General features: G+C 42.2%; 1 protein-coding gene and 1 non-coding gene across 2 annotated transcripts in view; both read left to right on the forward strand.

Moving 5' to 3' along the window:
* Zzef1 (zinc finger ZZ-type and EF-hand domain containing 1) overlaps positions 1-19141 on the forward strand; it is a 131534-nt gene that overhangs the window by 79537 nt on the left and 32856 nt on the right. The window contains exons 31-39 of the mRNA XM_059271136.1: positions 1727-1846; positions 2431-2592; positions 5811-5940; positions 8162-8300; positions 9752-9917; positions 10777-11039; positions 12531-12700; positions 14883-15042; positions 16635-16774. Coding sequence (XP_059127119.1) covers positions 1727-1846; positions 2431-2592; positions 5811-5940; positions 8162-8300; positions 9752-9917; positions 10777-11039; positions 12531-12700; positions 14883-15042; positions 16635-16774 — 1450 coding nt within the window. The remainder of the gene's footprint in view (positions 1-1726; positions 1847-2430; positions 2593-5810; positions 5941-8161; positions 8301-9751; positions 9918-10776; positions 11040-12530; positions 12701-14882; positions 15043-16634; positions 16775-19141) is intronic.
* On the forward strand, positions 3010-3173 carry LOC131918173 (U1 spliceosomal RNA). The gene has a single exon (XR_009380908.1). It is a non-coding gene; the product is annotated as a U1 spliceosomal RNA (small nuclear RNA).

The following is a 19141-nucleotide window of genomic DNA, read 5'->3' on the forward strand; positions in this document are numbered from 1 at the left end:
GGTGGGCTATGAAATTCAAGCTGAGAAGAGAGCAGAGAAAAAGCATGGTGGGTGTAGTTAGTTGATGGTGACATTCCTCAGCTGGGGCTCATTAGGATTGAAAAAAGGCTGTGTGGAAGTCCATAGTAGAAGAGGACAAGAGATTGTAGGCAGAGTAGCATGTTCTGAAGCCTTCACCGGATGACAAGGTTAAGGGAGGACCATCAAATTGGGCTAGTTAAGGAAGGAAATGGAAGTGAAAATCCTTGGCAGTGAAGTGGGCAGAGAATCAAGAGAAAAAGAATCAGAGACATCATTCCCATGGATGTTGAAGTCACTAGGTACCAAGAATCAAGGTATGAAAAGCCAGTGAATCAGCGCTTGGAATGCATACGAATTCCTGTGAGTTCCAGGACAGCCAAGACGACACAGAGACTTTCTCTATCTCAAAAGAAAAGAAACAAACAAGAAAAGGAAAACTTAATACTAAAGTTATCAATGAAGGAAGAACAGATTGGAGGCATGTTGGTGTAGAGAGGGCTAAATGAGGTTACTTATGGAAAGCATGTGACATAGCGTGGCACACTCCTGCAGTGAGAATGGGTGCTTTGTTTGATTGACAAAGAGAGATGAGTAGTTGTCACCTTTATACTTCTGCTGGGCTGCTGTCTTGACCCAACTGGACTTCCGCTCAAAAGTCACTGTGCTTGTTTTTATTCCAGTCTCTGCTGCTTTGTCCAGCTGGCTGCTGTAGCCGAAAGTTTTTTCAGATCTCACCCAGCCCCACAGTCCCGTGTTAAACCTCAGGTGACTGTCCAGGCAGCCAGCTGTTTCTGTCATTCCTCACATTTTTTGGAAGTTACTTGTTTGTACTTCCTGTTTAACTAGGTAATATCATTTCCTTCTTGGTTCTCTGAGGGAGTTGAAGATTAGATAGTTATAGTTTTCCTTGTTAAGAAATTCAGAAAAGAAACTCACTAAAGGGGTGTAAAGTGTATAAGTTTGAAAGACATCAAAAGATAGTTTTTGGTTGGTAATACAAGTTAGGATAGAAAGTGAAATTAGGTGCATTTTGGACTCACCAAAATAGGATAGATAATGGAATATTTTCATTGAATTTGTCAAATGCAAATGGACTAGACATTGTTGATGTATTTATTGCCTGTATATATTGTATATAATTATTATACTTACTGTATATAGTTTTTCTTATATTAGTTATAATTTTTTTATTTTAGACAAAAAAATGGGAAATGTAGTATTTTATCTGTGCTCTAACAAATAAAGCTTGACTGGGGATTTGAGGTAAAAGCCAGCCACTATATTAAACATAGATGTCAGGCGTGGTGGCTCACACCTTTAATCCCAGCACTAGTTAACCATAGAGGTCTGGAGGTCTGTATAGACAAACAGGAAGTGATAGAGCTGGGCAGAAAGAGGAAGTAATGTAGCTGGGTGGAGAGAGGAAGTAAGATGGCAGGGCACAGAAAGGTATATGAGCGTGAGTATTCAGGAAGTAGCTCTCTCTTGGGCTGAGGATTCCTAGCAGTAAGAACTTGTGGCTGGCTTGTTCTATCCCTCTGATCTTTCAGCTTTCATCCCAATATCTGGCTCTGAGTTTTGTATTAATAAGACCATTTAGCAATTTGTGTTACATCCTGCTTCTTGGCTATTTTGTGTGAGGTATAAAGATTAATAAGTCGAAGTTGTCCTGGATGTTAAGCTAGTGGTTTTCTCTTGTTTCTAGTTACTTTGGACACTTGGAAGGCTGCGGTGCTGATCTGCATAAAGAAATTCGAGACACCTACTACCAACTTGTTCTATTTTTGGTCAAAGCGATTAAAGGATTTAATAGCATCAATGACAGGTACTGGATTGCCTTTGCATTTCTTGATGAAAAATGTATTCTTTTTTCTGATTATAAATGAAACACATTTGATGTTGAAAATCCAGAAAAGCACAAAATTAACCACAAATATTCACTTACTAGTATATTCTGTGTGTTGGGAGCGGGGGAATGTGTGCATTGGATAGGTTTTTGGAAATCTAAGAGTTTATAGCCTGCTATCTTCAGTGTTTGATGTATTATGTGCAGATTAAAACTTAAGTACAAAGCAGATTCTCATCTCCTCTGTAGTAAGTTGTTCAGATATAATCCTTAAAGCAGACGCTTCTTCCATAACTAGCCTTAGTGAATCTGGGACTGCCCTAATGTTGCTGTTCATCGGTGCATGATGTCATTGCTCTTTCCCTCACTGTCAGGTGCTCCAAACTCACTTTCCACCTTTCAGAGTTCGTGGGTTTTTTGTTTTTTGGGTTTTTTTCTAAGCTTTAAAGGATATTTGTGTTGAGTCCTTCCTTACAAATTAGTACCAAATCAGCCTGCCAACTTACGCTGTCCCTGTTGGCAGTGGGCAGCTTTGATAATTGTCACCTGTGTGATCTCTTTAGGTCTCTGCTCCCTGCTTTATCCTGTGTTCAGACAGCCCTGCTTCATCTTTTGGATATGGGCTGGGAACCCAGTGATCTTGCCTTCTTTGTTGACATTCAGTTACCAGATCTCCTCATGAACATGTCACAAGAAAATATCAGCATCCATGACAGTGTGATCAGGTAAGAGCACAGTCCCGCCTTTGCTGTTGAGTGGGGGCATGGGTAGAGTGGGGACAAGGGAATGGGCTTGGCAGCTAGTCTGTAACATATCCTGGCTTTACCACATGTGAACTGGGTGACCTTGCAAGTTTTTTAACCTTTCTGGGCCTCCATTTCTTCATCTTTAGAGCTACCCTGAGACTTGTGGAAAATGCATAAGTTCTATTTTTGAATGTCTAGAACAGTGCCTGGTACACAGTGGGGCAGGGTAAATGGGCAGTAGTAGTGCTGTGAACTTGGAAGATGAGGATGGTCTTCATTTTGGTGGTCCTAATAGCCTGTGGAATTGGAGAATCTTTTTATTTTACACTAGCCACTATAGTGTCCTGCACATTGTAAGCACTACAATAAATTGATTACAATAAAAAATAGTATACAGAATTTGCCTGGCAGAGAAGATCCTATAATCAAGAAGATGATTTTCCCAGGGTGAGGCTCAACCATGACCCTTGGGATGCACTGACCCCTTCAATTTTCCCACACATGGGAAATTTGACTAAAGAATTTATGATAATGGGGGACTGTGTTTATACTCTCCCCTACATTAAAAGAAAATAGTATACAGTGGTTTTTTTGGGTGTTTTTTTTTTTTTTGATAATTTTTGGTTTTGTTATAAAACGAGGTTGGGAGTTTATTGAGACAATATTTTAATATAGCTTTAAACATGGGTATTAAGAGAGTGGGGCTTCAGAAAAGGACATTATTATACACCTCATAGATGTGGGCTTCTCAAGAGGGAGGTACTTTATTCCACTTTGACCCATGTGCCTCTACCTGCTTAAACCCACTTAACCATTTATGACTTTGTATGGAGAGGAATGAAACAGAAGAATAGGTGTTAAGAGGAGAATTGAGACATAAGTGAATGAGACAACACTCACTATTTTCACTCTCAAAGGAGATCTTCTGGGAAGGCGGGGGACAATTAAAGCTGTCTCCTTGGGCCAGTGAGGTAGCTCCATAGATAAAGCTGTCTCTATCACTTTATCTGCTGGCAGAGGGCAGACGGGGTCATGGCACTGGGTGACAACTGGCTCTTCAGCTGTCAGTCAGCCCAGTGTTCCAAGCTTTGTGTGTGCTAGTATGATACAGCCCTGGAGGAGAGAGGGAACACATGCCCTTCACACCAGTCCCTCAGAACCAGCCCAAGACTGTGTAAGAGCAGGCCTAAAACCGTTTCATTTGAATGCATAAATAACGGATGAATGAGGTTTTTGTTGTTTGTTTGTTTTGCATTTTGAGATGGGGTTTTACTCTGTAGCCTTGGCTGTTCTGAAACTTACTTATAGAGTAGGATGGCTTTGAACTCATAGAGATCCTCCTGCCTCTGCCTCCTGAGTGCTGGTATTGAAGATATGTGCCACCACTGCCTGGCATGTTTAAAATTTTTTAAGGATTTATTATTTTTATTTATATGTGTATGTCTATGTGAGTGTATGCCATATGTATGTGGGTGCCATAGAAAGCCAGAAGAGGATGTCTGATCTCTCAGAACTAAAGTTACAGGTGCTTATGAGCTGCCTGGTGTGGGTGCTGGCAACTGAACTTGACTCTCTTGAAGAACAGCAACTACTCTTAGCCATTGAGCTGTTTCTCCAGCCTGTGTTTAAGTTCCCATTGCTGAAGCAAACTGTAAACAGACTGTAGAAAGGTATAACTTTCATGAGAAGAGTCTGTGATGTTACCACCTGGAACCTTGTATGTGAAATGAGGAGTCAGGAGCAGTGCCGGGTAAAGGTCAGTCATCCCTGTCCCTGTGACTCTTGGTGGATTGGTTCTATTTTTTTGTTTGTTTGTTTTGGTTTGTTTTTTGTTGTTGTTGTTGTTGTTTTTGTTTGGTTTTTTCAAGACAGGGTTTCTCTGTGTAGTTTTGGTACCTGTCCTGGATCTTGCTCTGTAGACCAGGCTGGCCTTGAACTCACAGAGATCTGCCTAGCTCTGCCTCCCGAGTGCTGGGATTAAAACCCACACACATCCTCTTACATACATTGAATCATCTCAGGTGACCATATGATACCTTATGAATCACTGTAAACGCTTGGTAAGTAGCTCTCACATTGTGTTATTTAGGGAGTGATGAAAAAAGGATCTACACATGTTCAATACAGATTTAAAGATTTATTTTATTTTTAATTATATGTGTCTGTGTGTATCTCTGTGTGGTCATGTACATGTGAGTGCAGGTGTCCTCAGAGACCAGAGATGTTGGATCTTCCTGAAGTAGGAGTAATAGGCAGTTGGGAGCTTCTGACATGGGTTCTGGGAACTGAACTCCAGTCCTCTGGAAGAGCAATAAGGACTCTTAACTTCTAAGTCACCTCTCCAGTCCCAGAGACAATTTTTTAAAAGATATCTTTGATATGATATTGGCTGAATCCAAAGATATGGAGCCCATGTATGTGGAGACCACAGATGCAGAGGCTGACTATGTTTCATGGTCTCATAGCAACTAGTTGGTACAGCTGAAGTCACAGGATCTCCTGACCCCTTCCTGTGCTGATTGCATTAGTCTCTTCTAACCATGTGCACACTGAATTTATTTTAGACAAAGTCATGTTTAGTTCAGGCTGGCCTCAGACATTCTGTATAGCCAAGAATTGTCTCTGATCCTCCTGCCTAGGGTTACAGGTGTGTGATGTTTATGACATGCTGGAGATCAAACACAAGGTTTCTTGCATTCTACCAACCAGTCTACATCCTCAGCCCAAACTTTATCATTGTTGTTGTTGTTGTTGTTATTGAGACAGGGTCTCACTGTATAGCTCTAGCTGGCTTGGAACTAACTCATTGTATAGTTCAGGCTGACCTCTTAACTCACAGAGATCTACCTGCCTCTGCCTTCTGAGCATGTGTCACTTATGCCTGACTCAACTTTTTTTAATCATCATTTTTGACTCTAGTACCTGACACATGATAGGCTTGCCCTACTCAATCTAGTCTGCTCAAGAAAGGATTTTTCTATTATTTATTTATCTATCTACTCATTTATTTATTTATTTATTTATTTTTCTGAGCATAAATCTATCAAATAGCAGATAAACTCTGAGGCTTTGAAAAGCAATTCCCATTGTTTCAAAATGCCCAGTCTGTTAAACGTATGGGACACAACATCTGCTAACTAGCACTTCCTTGGGTATTGTAAGAAGCATGCTTTTCTCTCATTACATCCTTCTTTCAGCCAATGGAGTGAAGAAGATGAGCTCGCTGATGCCAAGCAGAATTCAGAGTGGATGGATGAGTGTCAGGATGGCATGTTTGAGGCCTGGTATGAAAAAATAGCTCAAGAGGATCCAGAGAAGCAGAGGAAAGTAAGACCTCTCAGCTAGAGCAATCTGGGTGACTTGCTAGGAGTTTGGAGAGGAGGGTGTCCCTGGGGTACACTTGGATGATGTCTCCCAGAGGGCTTCTGGGAACATTCAGGACCAATGTCTGGTCTTCATCCTGATGTGATCCATTACCATGGCTTACTTCCATAGAACTAGGCTCACAGCAGAGTGTCTCATCAGGCTGATGTACGTTATTAGATTCCAGTGTATTAATTTAGTTCAAAATGGAATTGCTAAAGCGTTGGGACTCTCATGCTCTGGACTGGCACACTATCTTCCTGTAGGTAAGCACCATTCCAATTACAAGGTTGACAATCAAGTGAGCTTAGAAGCAGCTCCTGTTTATCATATGAGAGTTAAGTGACCCACACAGTAATGCAATCAACTTAGGTAGCCTATCTGTCTTTATGTAAGGTGTCCCATCTGCCACTACTACATGTGCCAGGCATCTGCTGCCTTGAAGCCACTAATTTTCCCCATATTAAGTACCTTCTGTTGCCAGCCACTCTGTCCACTATAGTACCTTTGTGATGCTTAAGAGGAACATACCACCTGGTACTTGTGACTTCTCTCTTGTAAGTTAATGTCTGAATGAGAGCATCCTGTAGCACTCAGGTGACCTGGCAGATTTCCTTTCTTACAACATACCATCTACTACCAAACAGTGACTTTCTGACTTGGCTTCCTCATATGCAGACTCTAAAATAAACTTAACTTATAGCCACCAAGTACTTTCAGTAACCCAATAGCTTGCTCGTGTAACAGTCCCTTACTCTCTGCTCCCAGGAAGTAAATTAGCTAGATAATATAATAGAAAGCCTGTTGACTAGTTGTGTGGCTAGCTAGCTAGTTAGCTAGTTTGTTAATTAGTTAAAGATGAAAGACTTTTATGATCTGAGGAGAAACCAGAGCATTGTTTGTTTGTTTGTTTATAGAGAAGTCCAGGCTGGCCCAAAACTTACAATCCTCCTGCCTCAGTCTCCTGAATGCTGGAATCATGGGGAAGTACCACCATGCCCTGCTATTTTAATGTGCCAGAATCAAGAGTCTTCTTTCGATGTTTGTTAGCACTGCCATTGTCTAACAAGTACCCAAGCCAAACATCTGGATGTCATTCTTGATGGTCTCTTTATTAATTTGATCACCAAGGCTTCTCATTTTGCCTCCTTAATACTTCTCAAATCTGTCTGCTTTCCACATCTTCCTGATTACAACTCAGCCCCTGCCCTTATTACCACCATGGAGTTACTTGAACAGCTGTGTGATAGTCAGCTTCCCTAACCCTTGTCTTGGTCCAAAAAAAATCCGTTCTTTGCTCTGCAACCAGAGGAACCTTCAGAGTGCCCAAATCTATTGCCTTTACTTTTCTGTTTAAAAACTGTTTTTAAACACTGACAATTTACTCTCCTTGGAGTTTACCTTTCTAACTTCACCTGCTTATTCCTCCTCTCTACTCCATTATACATGCTATATTGTTGCCCATTTCAAAAGCCCTGGAGCTAGAGAGGTGGTTTAGTGGTTAAGAGCACGTGTTGCTCTTTCAAAAGACCCAAGTTTGATTCCTAGCCACTGATGCTGGGTGGCTCACAACCACCTGTAACTCTGGCTCTAGGGAGTCCAATGCTTACTTCTGCAGGCACACACACACAGGAGGCATGCACATACACAGGCACACACATGCACAGAAATGAACATCTTTTTAAAAAGCAAACCAAAAAACCCTTGTCCTTTTTCTTTTCTTTCTGTTTCTCTGTGCCTTGTGCCTGCCAAGCAAGTGCTCTCACACACAGCTGCATCCCCAGCCTGTATTATGCTCCCTTTTTGCAGGAGCAAAGCTTCTGTAGACTTTGCTGTTCCTTCTGTCTGACATTCCTGTCACCTTTATTTTTATCTATTTATTTTTGGTTTTAACTGAGGAATTGTCTTTCTTGAAAAGCCTTCCTTGACCCTCACCATACCTTTGATAGTGTCCTTTGTGTTCTCTGAACTTCCTGAATTTGCCTGTCAAAGCATTCCCCACACTGTATGACTATCATCTGTTTGGTTGAAGGAGTTCCCAAATGGGTACTTGCTTATCCAACTTCAAATTCTAGCACCTGGTACAAAGTTTGGGCTATCTTAGGTACCTACTGAGTGAATGAATTGATAAACAGTGGCCACAGTAGAAAGTCTGTTGGCTAATTGTGTTCATTTCACCTTACAGATGCACATGTTTATTGCTCGCTACTGTGACCTGTTAAATGTGGACATCTCTTGTGATGGGTGTGATGAGATTGCCCCCTGGCATCGCTACCGATGTCTGCAATGCAGTGACATGGACCTCTGCAAGACTTGCTTCCTTGGTGAGCTTCAGGGGGAATCCCATGACCACAAGTAACAGTCGTTTCTGCTTTCTATAAGTTTGCCAGTTTTAAACTCATTGTGCTAAATAGAGACATTGTCCAGTGACAGTCTCTGGTTCACTGGCAAATAAGAATTATCTCCCTCAACTCGATGATGACCTCTACTGCTCCTATCTGACATCCTTCCATCTCTCATCCTGCTGGGGAGGCACTTGATAAACTATCAGGACTAATGAATACAGACTCAGCTAAGTTTCTAAGAAATTTTGCTTCTGAATCATGCAGTGTTTCCAAATAGCAACATATATGAACAAGCAAAATAAACTTGAAATATTCTTTGATATACTTGACTCATGGGTGCTAGGGCAGAGCTCTTCCACAGTAGTGAGCACTGGAGGGCTCTATTTAAAGTCTAGCCGTAAACACAGTTCCTGTCCTGGAAATATATATATCTAGCAGAGAGACCAAACATATCCACGTAATGAATGCATATGCTGTTATAAATGAGCAATGCAGAGTATTTCCAGGAAATTTTGGAAATATAGCAGCACTCTCCAGAGAAGCCTTGTGGAGGAGATAGGGTAAGAATTGTTCTTTGAAGGAAGTTCGAACTGGGTGACATCACAAAACTCTGAAGATGGCATTACCATCAAGAGCAGAGCAAGCTCAGGGACAGGAATGAATGAGTGCTTCCAATGAGTTTAGATAGATACCCTCGAGTGTCTAGTTAAGTGATGGACTAAAACAGATAGGGTCCAGGTTGTGGGACCCTGAGATGTTAGGCTAAGGAATCTGAATAGTCTGAAGACAGGAGGGAAGGTTTACAATTAGGATGTTACTGTGATGAAAGCTATGCTCAGGGAAGACTGTCTGTGTCATTCTTCTTTAGGAGACTCTAGTCACAGGGTGTTTGGGCCTACACCAGGTTTACAGCACTTACAGAAGTGGCCAGCTGTGAGGAGTATTGAGCAGGGACTTGGAGTGAGATCAGAGTAGCCTGTCCATGTCTGTCATTCTCTTACTCACCGGGTCTGGGGTTCTGAGGTCTGTTTTCACCTATAATTCTGCAGTGACAAAGGAAGAACAGAAAAGTGATCATTGGTGTGCTCCATAGGAACATGGAGTGTAACTTCTGTCTGAGATGGGGTGTAGGAGGCAGCTCACAAAGTACAGGGCCTGTTTCTCCAAATAGCAGTCATGGTAGGAATTTGGCGTGTATTTGATCTCGTGTGACACTGAAGAATGCGGATCAGTCAGCTGGACCATTGCCAAAGAGTTCCATGCTGAGAATATCATTGATATGCTCATGGCCACCAGGGCATTCTGGTCTTCAAAGGAACCCCTGCCTTCTGGAGTAGTAAATGCGAAATGGCTCTGGTGCTGGGATCAGTTTGCTAGCCCTTTGGTGGACCCTCTACCCCATCCACCTCACACTGCTGGTTTTTCTTCAGGTGGAGTGAAGCCTGAGGGCCATGGAGATGATCATGAAATGGTCAACATGGAGTTTACCTGTGACCACTGCCAGGGTTTGATCATAGGCCGGAGAATGAATTGCAATGTATGTGATGACTTTGATCTTTGCTATGGATGCTATGCAGCAAAGAAATACTCCTACGGGTACGTCAGATATCCTGCTGCTACCATGACCTTTTGGGGTGTATGTCTTCACTTAAAGGGGGTGTCTTGCTTTTTCTGTGGTGCTAGGGACTGAACCCAGGACTTGACAGATGCTAGGCAAGCACTCTACACCTGGGCTATACTACTAGCCTTCCTTACTTTAAAAAAACTTTTATTGTTAATAGGGAGGGGTGTGTGCATGTGCATGCATGCACGTGTGTGCACATGTGGAGGTCAGAAGACAGTTTTTTGGTGTCATTTCTCTCTTTTCTCCTTTCTGTGGGTTCTAGAGATTAAACTCAGGTCACCAGGTGTGCTAAATGTCTTTACTTGCTAAGCTGGCTTGCAACCCCTTCCTTACTTTTTTAAAGAAAGGTTTTGTTTTGTATAAGACAATTTTTTTTTTAACATATTAGAAGAAGAGAAAGCAGTACAGTGCACCCTGTGTCCTCGCAGTCATCCGTTAGGGAGATGGCGTCCTGTGTGCTTACTCCAAGCCCATTTCAGACCTTAAGTCATTTCTTTCCTAACCTTATAATTCATCTGTTTAAATTAGGGGCATTACCTTGCATTACCAAACTTGAGTGAGCACACCGTCAGAATTCTCTGACCTTTCTCTTCCTCAGCATGGTTTCCATGTGCAGGCTTCAGGCTGTAAAGTGCTAATGTGAGATGCCCAGCATCTGTGTTTGTTCAGTTCTCTGGGGAAAGAATTGATACTGTTCTTTAAAGCTTCAACAGCCACAGCCTATCAGTAACTAATGCCCAGCATGATCAAACACATACTCCCCTGAGGTCAAGGGATCTTTTTCAGAGTCTCACAAATGCTATAGGCCTTAAAACTCTCATGTCTTTGCAGCCATTTGCCGACCCACAGCATCACAGCCCACCCAATGGTGACCATCAGAATCAGTGACCGGCAGAGGCTCATCCAGCCCTATATCCACAACTACTCCTGGCTGCTCTTTGCTGCCCTGGCTCTCTATAGTGCCCACTTGACCAGCACGGAACACGTGGATGGGGAGCAGCTGGACCCCCAGGCCCGCAGCAATGCTGCCACCCTGAGGAGCCAGTGCATGCAGCTGGTTGGGGACTGTCTGATGAAGGCCCACCAGGGTAAAGGTAACTGTTCCTTAGGTAGCACCCCAGGCCCTGCCTCTGCTTGCTGTTGGACAAAAAGCCCAGGCAGCCATAAAAGACCATGCTTGACTCAGAGGTAGTACATAAGAGAGATTCAGCCTAGCCTGGAACTTAAGTCCCAGTTTCTCTTGAGAGGACTGTTGGCATAAATTAGCATTTAGTTAGTCAAAGTGTTTCCCTGACAATGTGATACAGTATTAATAATCAAAACTCTGGAAGTCCATGGACCTGTAGTATTTGAATCTTTCACTTTGCTCAGGAATCCATGCCTTTTTTTTTTTTTTTAACCTGAAGTGCAAATCTACGTGTACTTGAATCCCAGATGAAAGCTGCTTACAAATAATGGTGTTTGGGGCTGGAGAGATGGCTCAGAGGTTAAGAGCACTGGCTGCTCTTCCAGAGGTTCTGAGTTCAATTCCCAGCAACCACATGGTGGCTCACAACCATCTGTAATGAGATCTGATGCCCTCTTCTGGCCATGCAGACACAGCACTGTATACATAATAAATAAATAAATCTAGAAAAATAAAATAAATAAATCCTTTTAAAAAAAAAAAAAATAAATAATGGTGTTTATGGGTGTGATCATGCACACCCAAATCCAGTTCTATGGAGGTTAGGTGGGGCTACATAGATGCTCTGTCTCAAAATAACAAAATAACAAGGTAATTCTGATGTCACTAAAGGGTATTAGTAAGAAGGTAATGCAAATGTTAAACTTCTGAGACATTTAAGTTTCTCTCAGACCATAGACTCCCCATCCTAACTGACATCAGGGAATCATACTTATCTTAGGGAGAAGAAGGGTGATGTCTCTATCTGCCAGTGGAAATTTAAAAATCTAGTTGCAGGCTGGACGGTGGTGGCGCACGCCTTTAATCCCAGCACTTGGGAGGCAGAGGCAGGCAGATCTTTGTGAGTTCGAGGCCAGCCTGGTCTCCAAAGCGAGTCCCAGGAAAGGCGCAAAGCTACACAGAGAAACCCTGTCTCGAAAAACAAAAAAAAAAAAAAAAAAAAAAAAAAAAAAAATCTAGTTGCTAGCCAGGTATAGTGCAGTACATGCCTTTAATTTTAGTGCTTAGACAGCTCTGTGAGTTCAAGGCCACCCTGGTCTACATAGCAAGTTCCAGGCAAGCCAGAGAGATACACAGTAAGACCCTGTCTCAAAAAAAAAAAAAAAAAAAAAAAATTTTCTTGACACTATCAGAAAAAAAAATTTCTAATTTTCAAAACAATCCTGTCACCTGTTGTATTTTCAGTGTTTCATTGTGCTTAAAGTGCAGGTTCCCTTTGCTGTTATCTTTTCTGTCTGAGATCAGGAGTGGAATGGATGTAGGCTGTCAGGGATGCTGCTGTGTGGTTTGTGTAAGCCCCCAGCCATCTGTTTCTGTACAGTAGTTAAGCTTTGTCGTACTTACCAGAAATATCCCTGTTGTGACTGTTTAACCATATTGCTGTTTCTTCCCGTTCCAGGTCTTAAAGCTCTAGCTCTTCTTGGTGTATTGCCAGATGGTGACCCGACCTCAGAAAATCAAGCCCTGCCAGTCACGATGTCCATCCAGACATCGGAGGAGCAGCTAGAGAAGAAAACAGTTCAGCTTGCTGAGGAGCCAGCAGATGTGGGCCTGTTTGTGCCTAGCAATGTAAGTAGTGTGTCTTTACCATGTGGTCAAAGCTTGTGTTCAGGGAGCCAGTCATATAAGGAGGTACAACAGGGAAGCTAAGAACATGGATTATGCAACTGAAGACGTTAGTGCCCAGCTTTGGTTTATATTCAGCCAACAAATAGATGATATCAGAAGTTTCCTGTTTTAACAGGTAGACACTATAATTTACAGGTAGGTGAACAGACAGAAAAACCTTTAGAGGTCCAAATATGATCTGTGTTTGTGGCACACACATAAAGATCCTTTTGTGAATTTAAAATAAGATTAAATAACAAGATTGTTTTTGTACAAGTTTGCCTTCAGAGCTGAGCCCAGGCTGTAAATGTTCCCTCCTTTGCTGCAGGGGCCACTGGTGTTTCTCTTCTAGCCCCACCAAGGTATCAGGTCAGGGTAATCTCAAGCTGCCTGTCTCTCACCATCAACGTTGTGGCCACACAGCACTAACCTGCCACAGATTACCTTGCACAAGGAGGGGACACAGTCAGTCCGTCCAGTCAGGAGGGACAGCAGTCCTTGCCTCTTTCCCTGTATTTGTGAGCCCTCAGCGTCTTGTAGCAAGCTGCCCACAGCACTGTGGTCCCCATCTATCAATGTGGTCATTTATTTACACCGAAGTGGACTTAATTTTTTTTTATTTGCTAAAATCTAAGTCTTTTACTTTTTGTTTATTTTGATGCTCAGATTGACTCCATGTTTGGCCACTCCTGCTTGACTTTTGTATTCTGTGTGTGTGTGTGTGTGTGTGTGTGTGTGTGTGTGTGTGTGTGTGTGTATGTGTGCACGCAGGTGCAGGTGCATTCTGTAAAAGGGATGATAATAACAGTGACTGTAACACAGGGCTGTTGTAGGAATTATGTACTGTCCACATTTGAAAGAAACATGTAAGTACTTAGAACATGCTCACAGTAAGCTTCATATCAGAAGAGGACATTGCATTCATGCTCTATTACTCTGCCATATTCCTTGAGACAGAGTTTCTCCCAGAACCTGGAACTAATGTGAACTACAAGCCCCAGCAATCTCCCTGCCTCTTCCCTGGACAGCAGTTACAGGCATAACACATATGTGTCCACATCCAGCCTTTTTTTTAATTAAATTTGTTCATTTACTTTATATCCCGACCACAGTTTCCCCTCCCTTCTTCCCTCCCATATCCTTTCTCCGTCTTCTCCCCACCCCCATCCACTCCTCTGTTTCTGCCAAGGGGCAGGCCTCCCGTGGGTGTCAACAAAGCATGTGTATGAGTGCTGGGATCTGACTCATCCTCATGCTTGTATACTAAGGTCTCTTACCCTCTGAGCTCACAGTTCCGTCCTATACCCTTAGGATATTCATTTCTATATTAATAAAATACATGCATCTGTGGCATTAGAAACATTATTATGTGTAAATTTGATGTAACCTTATCTTTATAATAGCATTAGAGATAATAGTAGATATAATACTTTTCTGATTGTAAATAAAGATGGATTTCATTTTTCTATGTGTGTGTATGCTGTATGCATGTGTACATTTTCATGTGTTTGTGCACGTGTGTGAAAGTCAGAAGTCAACATCAAGAGTCTTCCTCTCTCACTCTTCACCTTGTTTTTTTGAGGCAGGATCTCTTACTGAACATGAATACCAGTTCAACAATACTAACTGGCCAGTAAGCTCCAGGGATCTTCCTGTCTCTGCCTCCTCCCACGCTAGATTATAGGCACTCTCTACCACATCTGACTTTTTACATAGTTGCTAGAGATCCAAATTTAGGTCCTCGTGCTTATGTAGTGAGCACTTTACTGATTGAGACATCTCCTAGCCTGTGGGAAAGTATCTAGAGACGATCACTGTATTGTACTAGAAGGAAATCAACAACTTCATCTTTTTCCCAAAAGAAGAACTTTGCATTCTTGGCTTCTGGAAGCCAAATAGAATATACTGAAGATTTGGTATGAGCTTATGTGACCTAGAAGCTCTGACGGCACTTCAAAGATGATCAGGGGGATGTGGTGGGAGAATCATCATAGAGTACTGTTTTATTCTAAGAAATTAATGGCATTTGTCTAAAGAAATTCAAAAGATTGTTGGTTTATGAAAGACTAGTTAACATAATTGTATACACTATATATGGAGTACATTTTTGTTATATTCTTTTACATTTACCTCCTGTTTTTAGGGAAAGAAAGCTGCAGATAAAGAAGTCAGACCTTTGGATTATAAGCAAAGTAAAACGGCAGCTGAAGGTCTCTCCTTAACGAAGGACCCTTCCTACCAGACCCAAACTTCAGATGCACCTGGAAGTACTCACGTGCCTCCAGGACCTCCAGGACCTCCAGGTCAGGAACATGTGACCATTAACTCCGTCTCCCTCCTCTTGAAGTGCATGCGTCATCACGTCTGCACTGTCACATACAATTTGAAATTGTCCAGTAACTAAGGTTTCTCCACTCTGTTCAGCTGTGGCTGGTAACTTTGTATCATCTAGCCTTTACTTTAGCTTATCTAGTGCATGTGTTTCCCAAGTGCCTTCTCTTAGTTGAGCACCATGCTGGATCCCAGGGATGAAATCTGCCAACATAGCAAAGGGACACATGGCCTCTGACCTCCTGGAACTCGCGATCCAGGAAGGTTTCAGACAGAGGTACAAATAACTGTCATTTGAGGTGACCTGTGATTCTGGTCCCAGGAGAAGGGTGACAAGTGTTAGCCCTGATTAGGATCTAGAGCAGATTGTATCTGCATAAAGCCATGTAAAAGGAGAGATGTAAGGGCCTTAAATGTGCCAGGATATGTAGTAGGAATGGACATTCAGGCAGAAATCACTGTGAGAAAAGGCTTCCTAGTAGATTCCAGAACTAACATGAGAAGTCCTCATGCCAGGTGTGCAGGGCCAGCGCAGAGCACCAGAAGATGACACGGAAGAGCTACTGTGGTACTCTGCTGCATGCCTGTGACGTTCAGGCCTCAGCCTGTCAGAGGATGGAAATGGTGGGGTCAGAGCTGGGCTTTTGGAGGATGGAGCTGTAGTGATGGGTTGAAGGAGGTGCTTCAGGCAGCCCAGGGAGTCAGGTTCTATCTCATTGGCTGTTCTGGAATAGAAGTGGAAGTGAGTATGTTGTACACTATCTTCAGGGCAAGGTCCACATCATGCCATCTCCTCAAAGTCTACCAAAGTTAGGCTCCCCTGAGGATCAGCATTCTGGTTCATAGGCGCAAATATCTGTCAGGTGCCCCCATGTTCTGGGGCATTGTACAAGGTATATCACAAAAGAGGCAAAACACAGAAGGTAGGTGATGAGCAGCAAACACAAATGTGCAGAATGTTAAAGGGTAGTCAAATGCTGGAGAGCATCTAGCTTAAGAGCAGGGCAGAGAATGGGGAGGGAGGTTCCCTGTTCAATCAGGGAGCAGGAAGGCCTCCTTGAGGAGGTGACTGTAAAAAGTGTTCAGCAATTGTTTGTTATTGTTCTGGGTTTTGATGTTGTTTTTAAAAAGGTTATTTTTATTTTATGTGTATGTGTGTTTTGTCCATGTGTATATGTGTGCAAGGTAGGGGCAGAGGCCAGAGAGGGAGTCAAGTCCCCTGAGATTGGAGTTTTAGGTGGTTGTGAGCCACCATATGGATGCTGGGATCAAACCCAGGTCCTCTGGAAGAGCAGCCAGTGCTCGTAACCACTGAGGAAACTGTCCAGCCCCTTGGTTCTTTTTGAAACAGTCTTGCTGTGTAGCCCAGGCTGGCCTCAAACTCTTGATTAGCCACCCTGTCAAGTACTAGGATTCCAAGCATTCATTACCACGCCTAGCTTCAGCAATGGGATATTATCCAGTTGCCTTCTACAGGAGCACAAGGACAGTGTCATGGTTTAGTTGCCTTTTACATGTGTGGAGCCTGGCAAAATCCGAAAGTGTCTGGTGTTTTCCCACACAGATGCTGAACATCCGGAAGTGTCGTCTCAGACACCAGTGGAAGAGAAGGCAATTACTCCAAACCCTGAGCAAGTGTTTGCAGAGTGTTCCCAGAAGAGGATTTTAGGATTGCTGGCAGCCATGTTACCTCCCATCAAGTCGGTAAGAGGCAGGCAGTGTTTTCTTTGTGAAAGAGTGGGCGGTTGTACTCACAGAGAAAAATGGTGGTAAGACATAAGCAGAAACCAACTATTATCAACAGCTCTGTGTCCTGAGGGAGGGACAACTATTAATTAAAGTTATTTTCTTCTTTGAACTTATATTTTATATGAGTATGATTGGCTGTTTTTAATTATTTTTTTGTTCTTATAGTTACTTTATGTTTTTATTTTGAAAGTTTTTAACCTCATTGAAAATTTGGAAGTACAATGAATGAAGATCTTCAACTAGATTTTTTAATTACTAGTGTTGTTTTATATCTGCTTATTTATATATTTATTACATTTTTCCTGAAATTGAAAAAGAACAAATTGAAAGTTTACAGGCACATCATTCTCATTTCTCCTGAAAGTGCAATCTTCTGAGTACCATGTTACTACCATATTAAACACTCGGGCCAGACAGCTCACACTGTAGTCCCAGCACTGTGTAGGCAGGAGGTCAAGGCCATACTGGGTTACAGAGTGAGACTATATATATATATATATACACACACACACAATTTTAAAAGTTCAATTAAACCAATAAAAATTTAACATTGATAATTTTATCTCATGTAGAGCAGAACCTAGATACAGATTTTCCCAGTTATTTCTAGAATGCCCCTTGAAGCTTTTTTTTTTTTTAAAAAATCAGTATCCGTTTAAGAATGTGTTAGATTCAGAGGACATGCTTATTTGGTCCCCTTTAGTATACCTACCTTGCTTTGATGTTTGTTATAACTTCTTTAAGATCTTTCCTTGCCCTCCCCCGAGACAGGGTATCTCTGTTTAACAGCTCAGGCTGTCCTGGAATTCACTTTATGGACCAGGTTTGCCTCGAACTCGCAGAGATCCACCTGCCTCTGAAGATCGTGTGTATGTGTGTGTGTGTGTGTGTGTGTGTGTGTGCGTGCACACCTACTTGAGTTTATATACACCACATGCTTGCAGATGCCATGGGCCAGAGGACATTGGATCCCCTGGAACTAGAGTTAGAGGTGGCTATGAGCTGTCTGGTGTGGGTCCTGGAAACAACCGCATCTTGTCTTTTCCAAGAGCAACAAGTGCTCTTAACCACTGAGCCATCTGTCCAGCCCTATTTTGGTAACTTTCATAATATTGATATCTTCAAAGAATCTAGACAGCTTAGCTATGTCCTTAGTATTCTTTATAATTTTCTGGACTCTTCATTTGTGCGTATTTTATGTGAATTTTAGTATTATTTTTTATCAAGCCCCTGTCAAACTGCCCCTTTAAGATCTGGTGAGTTAGTTTCTTTGGAATGGCATTGACTATATATCAATTTAGGAATAACTGACATCTTTAACAATACTGTTTTTTTTCTCATGGCTAAGAATCAACAGCTAGCAAAATGTGGAAACAAGTTTTTCAGAGTTTGCAAAGCTCTAGGGAAGGGGATATCCTTGTAAACCAAGGTTTGGTCTTCAGATCTCTGAGTCCAGGGACATTTTAAAAAGCAGTTTGCCAAGAGACGCTTGGACTAAGAAATCACCTTGTGTGTGGGAACTGAGGCTGACTTATGAGTCAGTCACAGTACCTGGTAGGAGAGTCATTGTGTGCTCTCTCAGCATAGAGGTTCAGAGAATGTGAGAATGAATTATGAGTTCACAGCAGTCCCTGCAGTTCACACCCAATGGCACAAGATTCATTCAGTCTTGTCTTTTTGTGTTTGCACCTCTGATCTTTAACTTGAGGTCCTGGATCCCATGACCCTTGGTATAATTACTTATTTGATCAGCCTCCCATCACAGCCATTATTCTTTGAAGAATGTTCTCCTCTTCATCTTTTTACTCTATACAGAGGCCTTCCCAACCTCACTTGCTCCACACTGTGTCTGTCTTTATGCCAATTCCTAGGTACCCTTATTACATGAGAACTTGTAGCCCACACCACATGAGCCCCTTTCTATACACCTTCTTTGTTCTTCGTGGTCTCCAGCAGCCTTATCAGCCATCCCTTGAAGGGAATGCCTCCTGAGGTTCAGTTTTTATTTCTAAGAGCTTTAGGTGCTTCGGTTGCTTTGTTTTCTAGTCTGTATACAGTGCTGTCTTGAATCACACTCAACATACTCACAATTATTAAAGAGGGTCTCTGGTTTTCTGTTTTTTCCTATGGAAAATAATAACTGGTTTAAGCATGTAGAAATGTAGTCAGCTGTTTTCCAAATGGCATTTTTAATAATAAGCATTGGAAGCCAAGTAAAATGCAGACAGTATTTAAAGAAAGAAAAATAGGGCTGAGAAGATGACTTGGTGGGTGAAGCACTTACCATGCAAGCTTGAGGACCCCAGAACCCACTCAGAGTTG

The sequence above is a fragment of the Peromyscus eremicus genome, chromosome 8a, assembly GCF_949786415.1.
Source record: "Peromyscus eremicus chromosome 8a, PerEre_H2_v1, whole genome shotgun sequence".
Lineage (NCBI taxonomy): Eukaryota > Metazoa > Chordata > Mammalia > Rodentia > Cricetidae > Peromyscus > Peromyscus eremicus.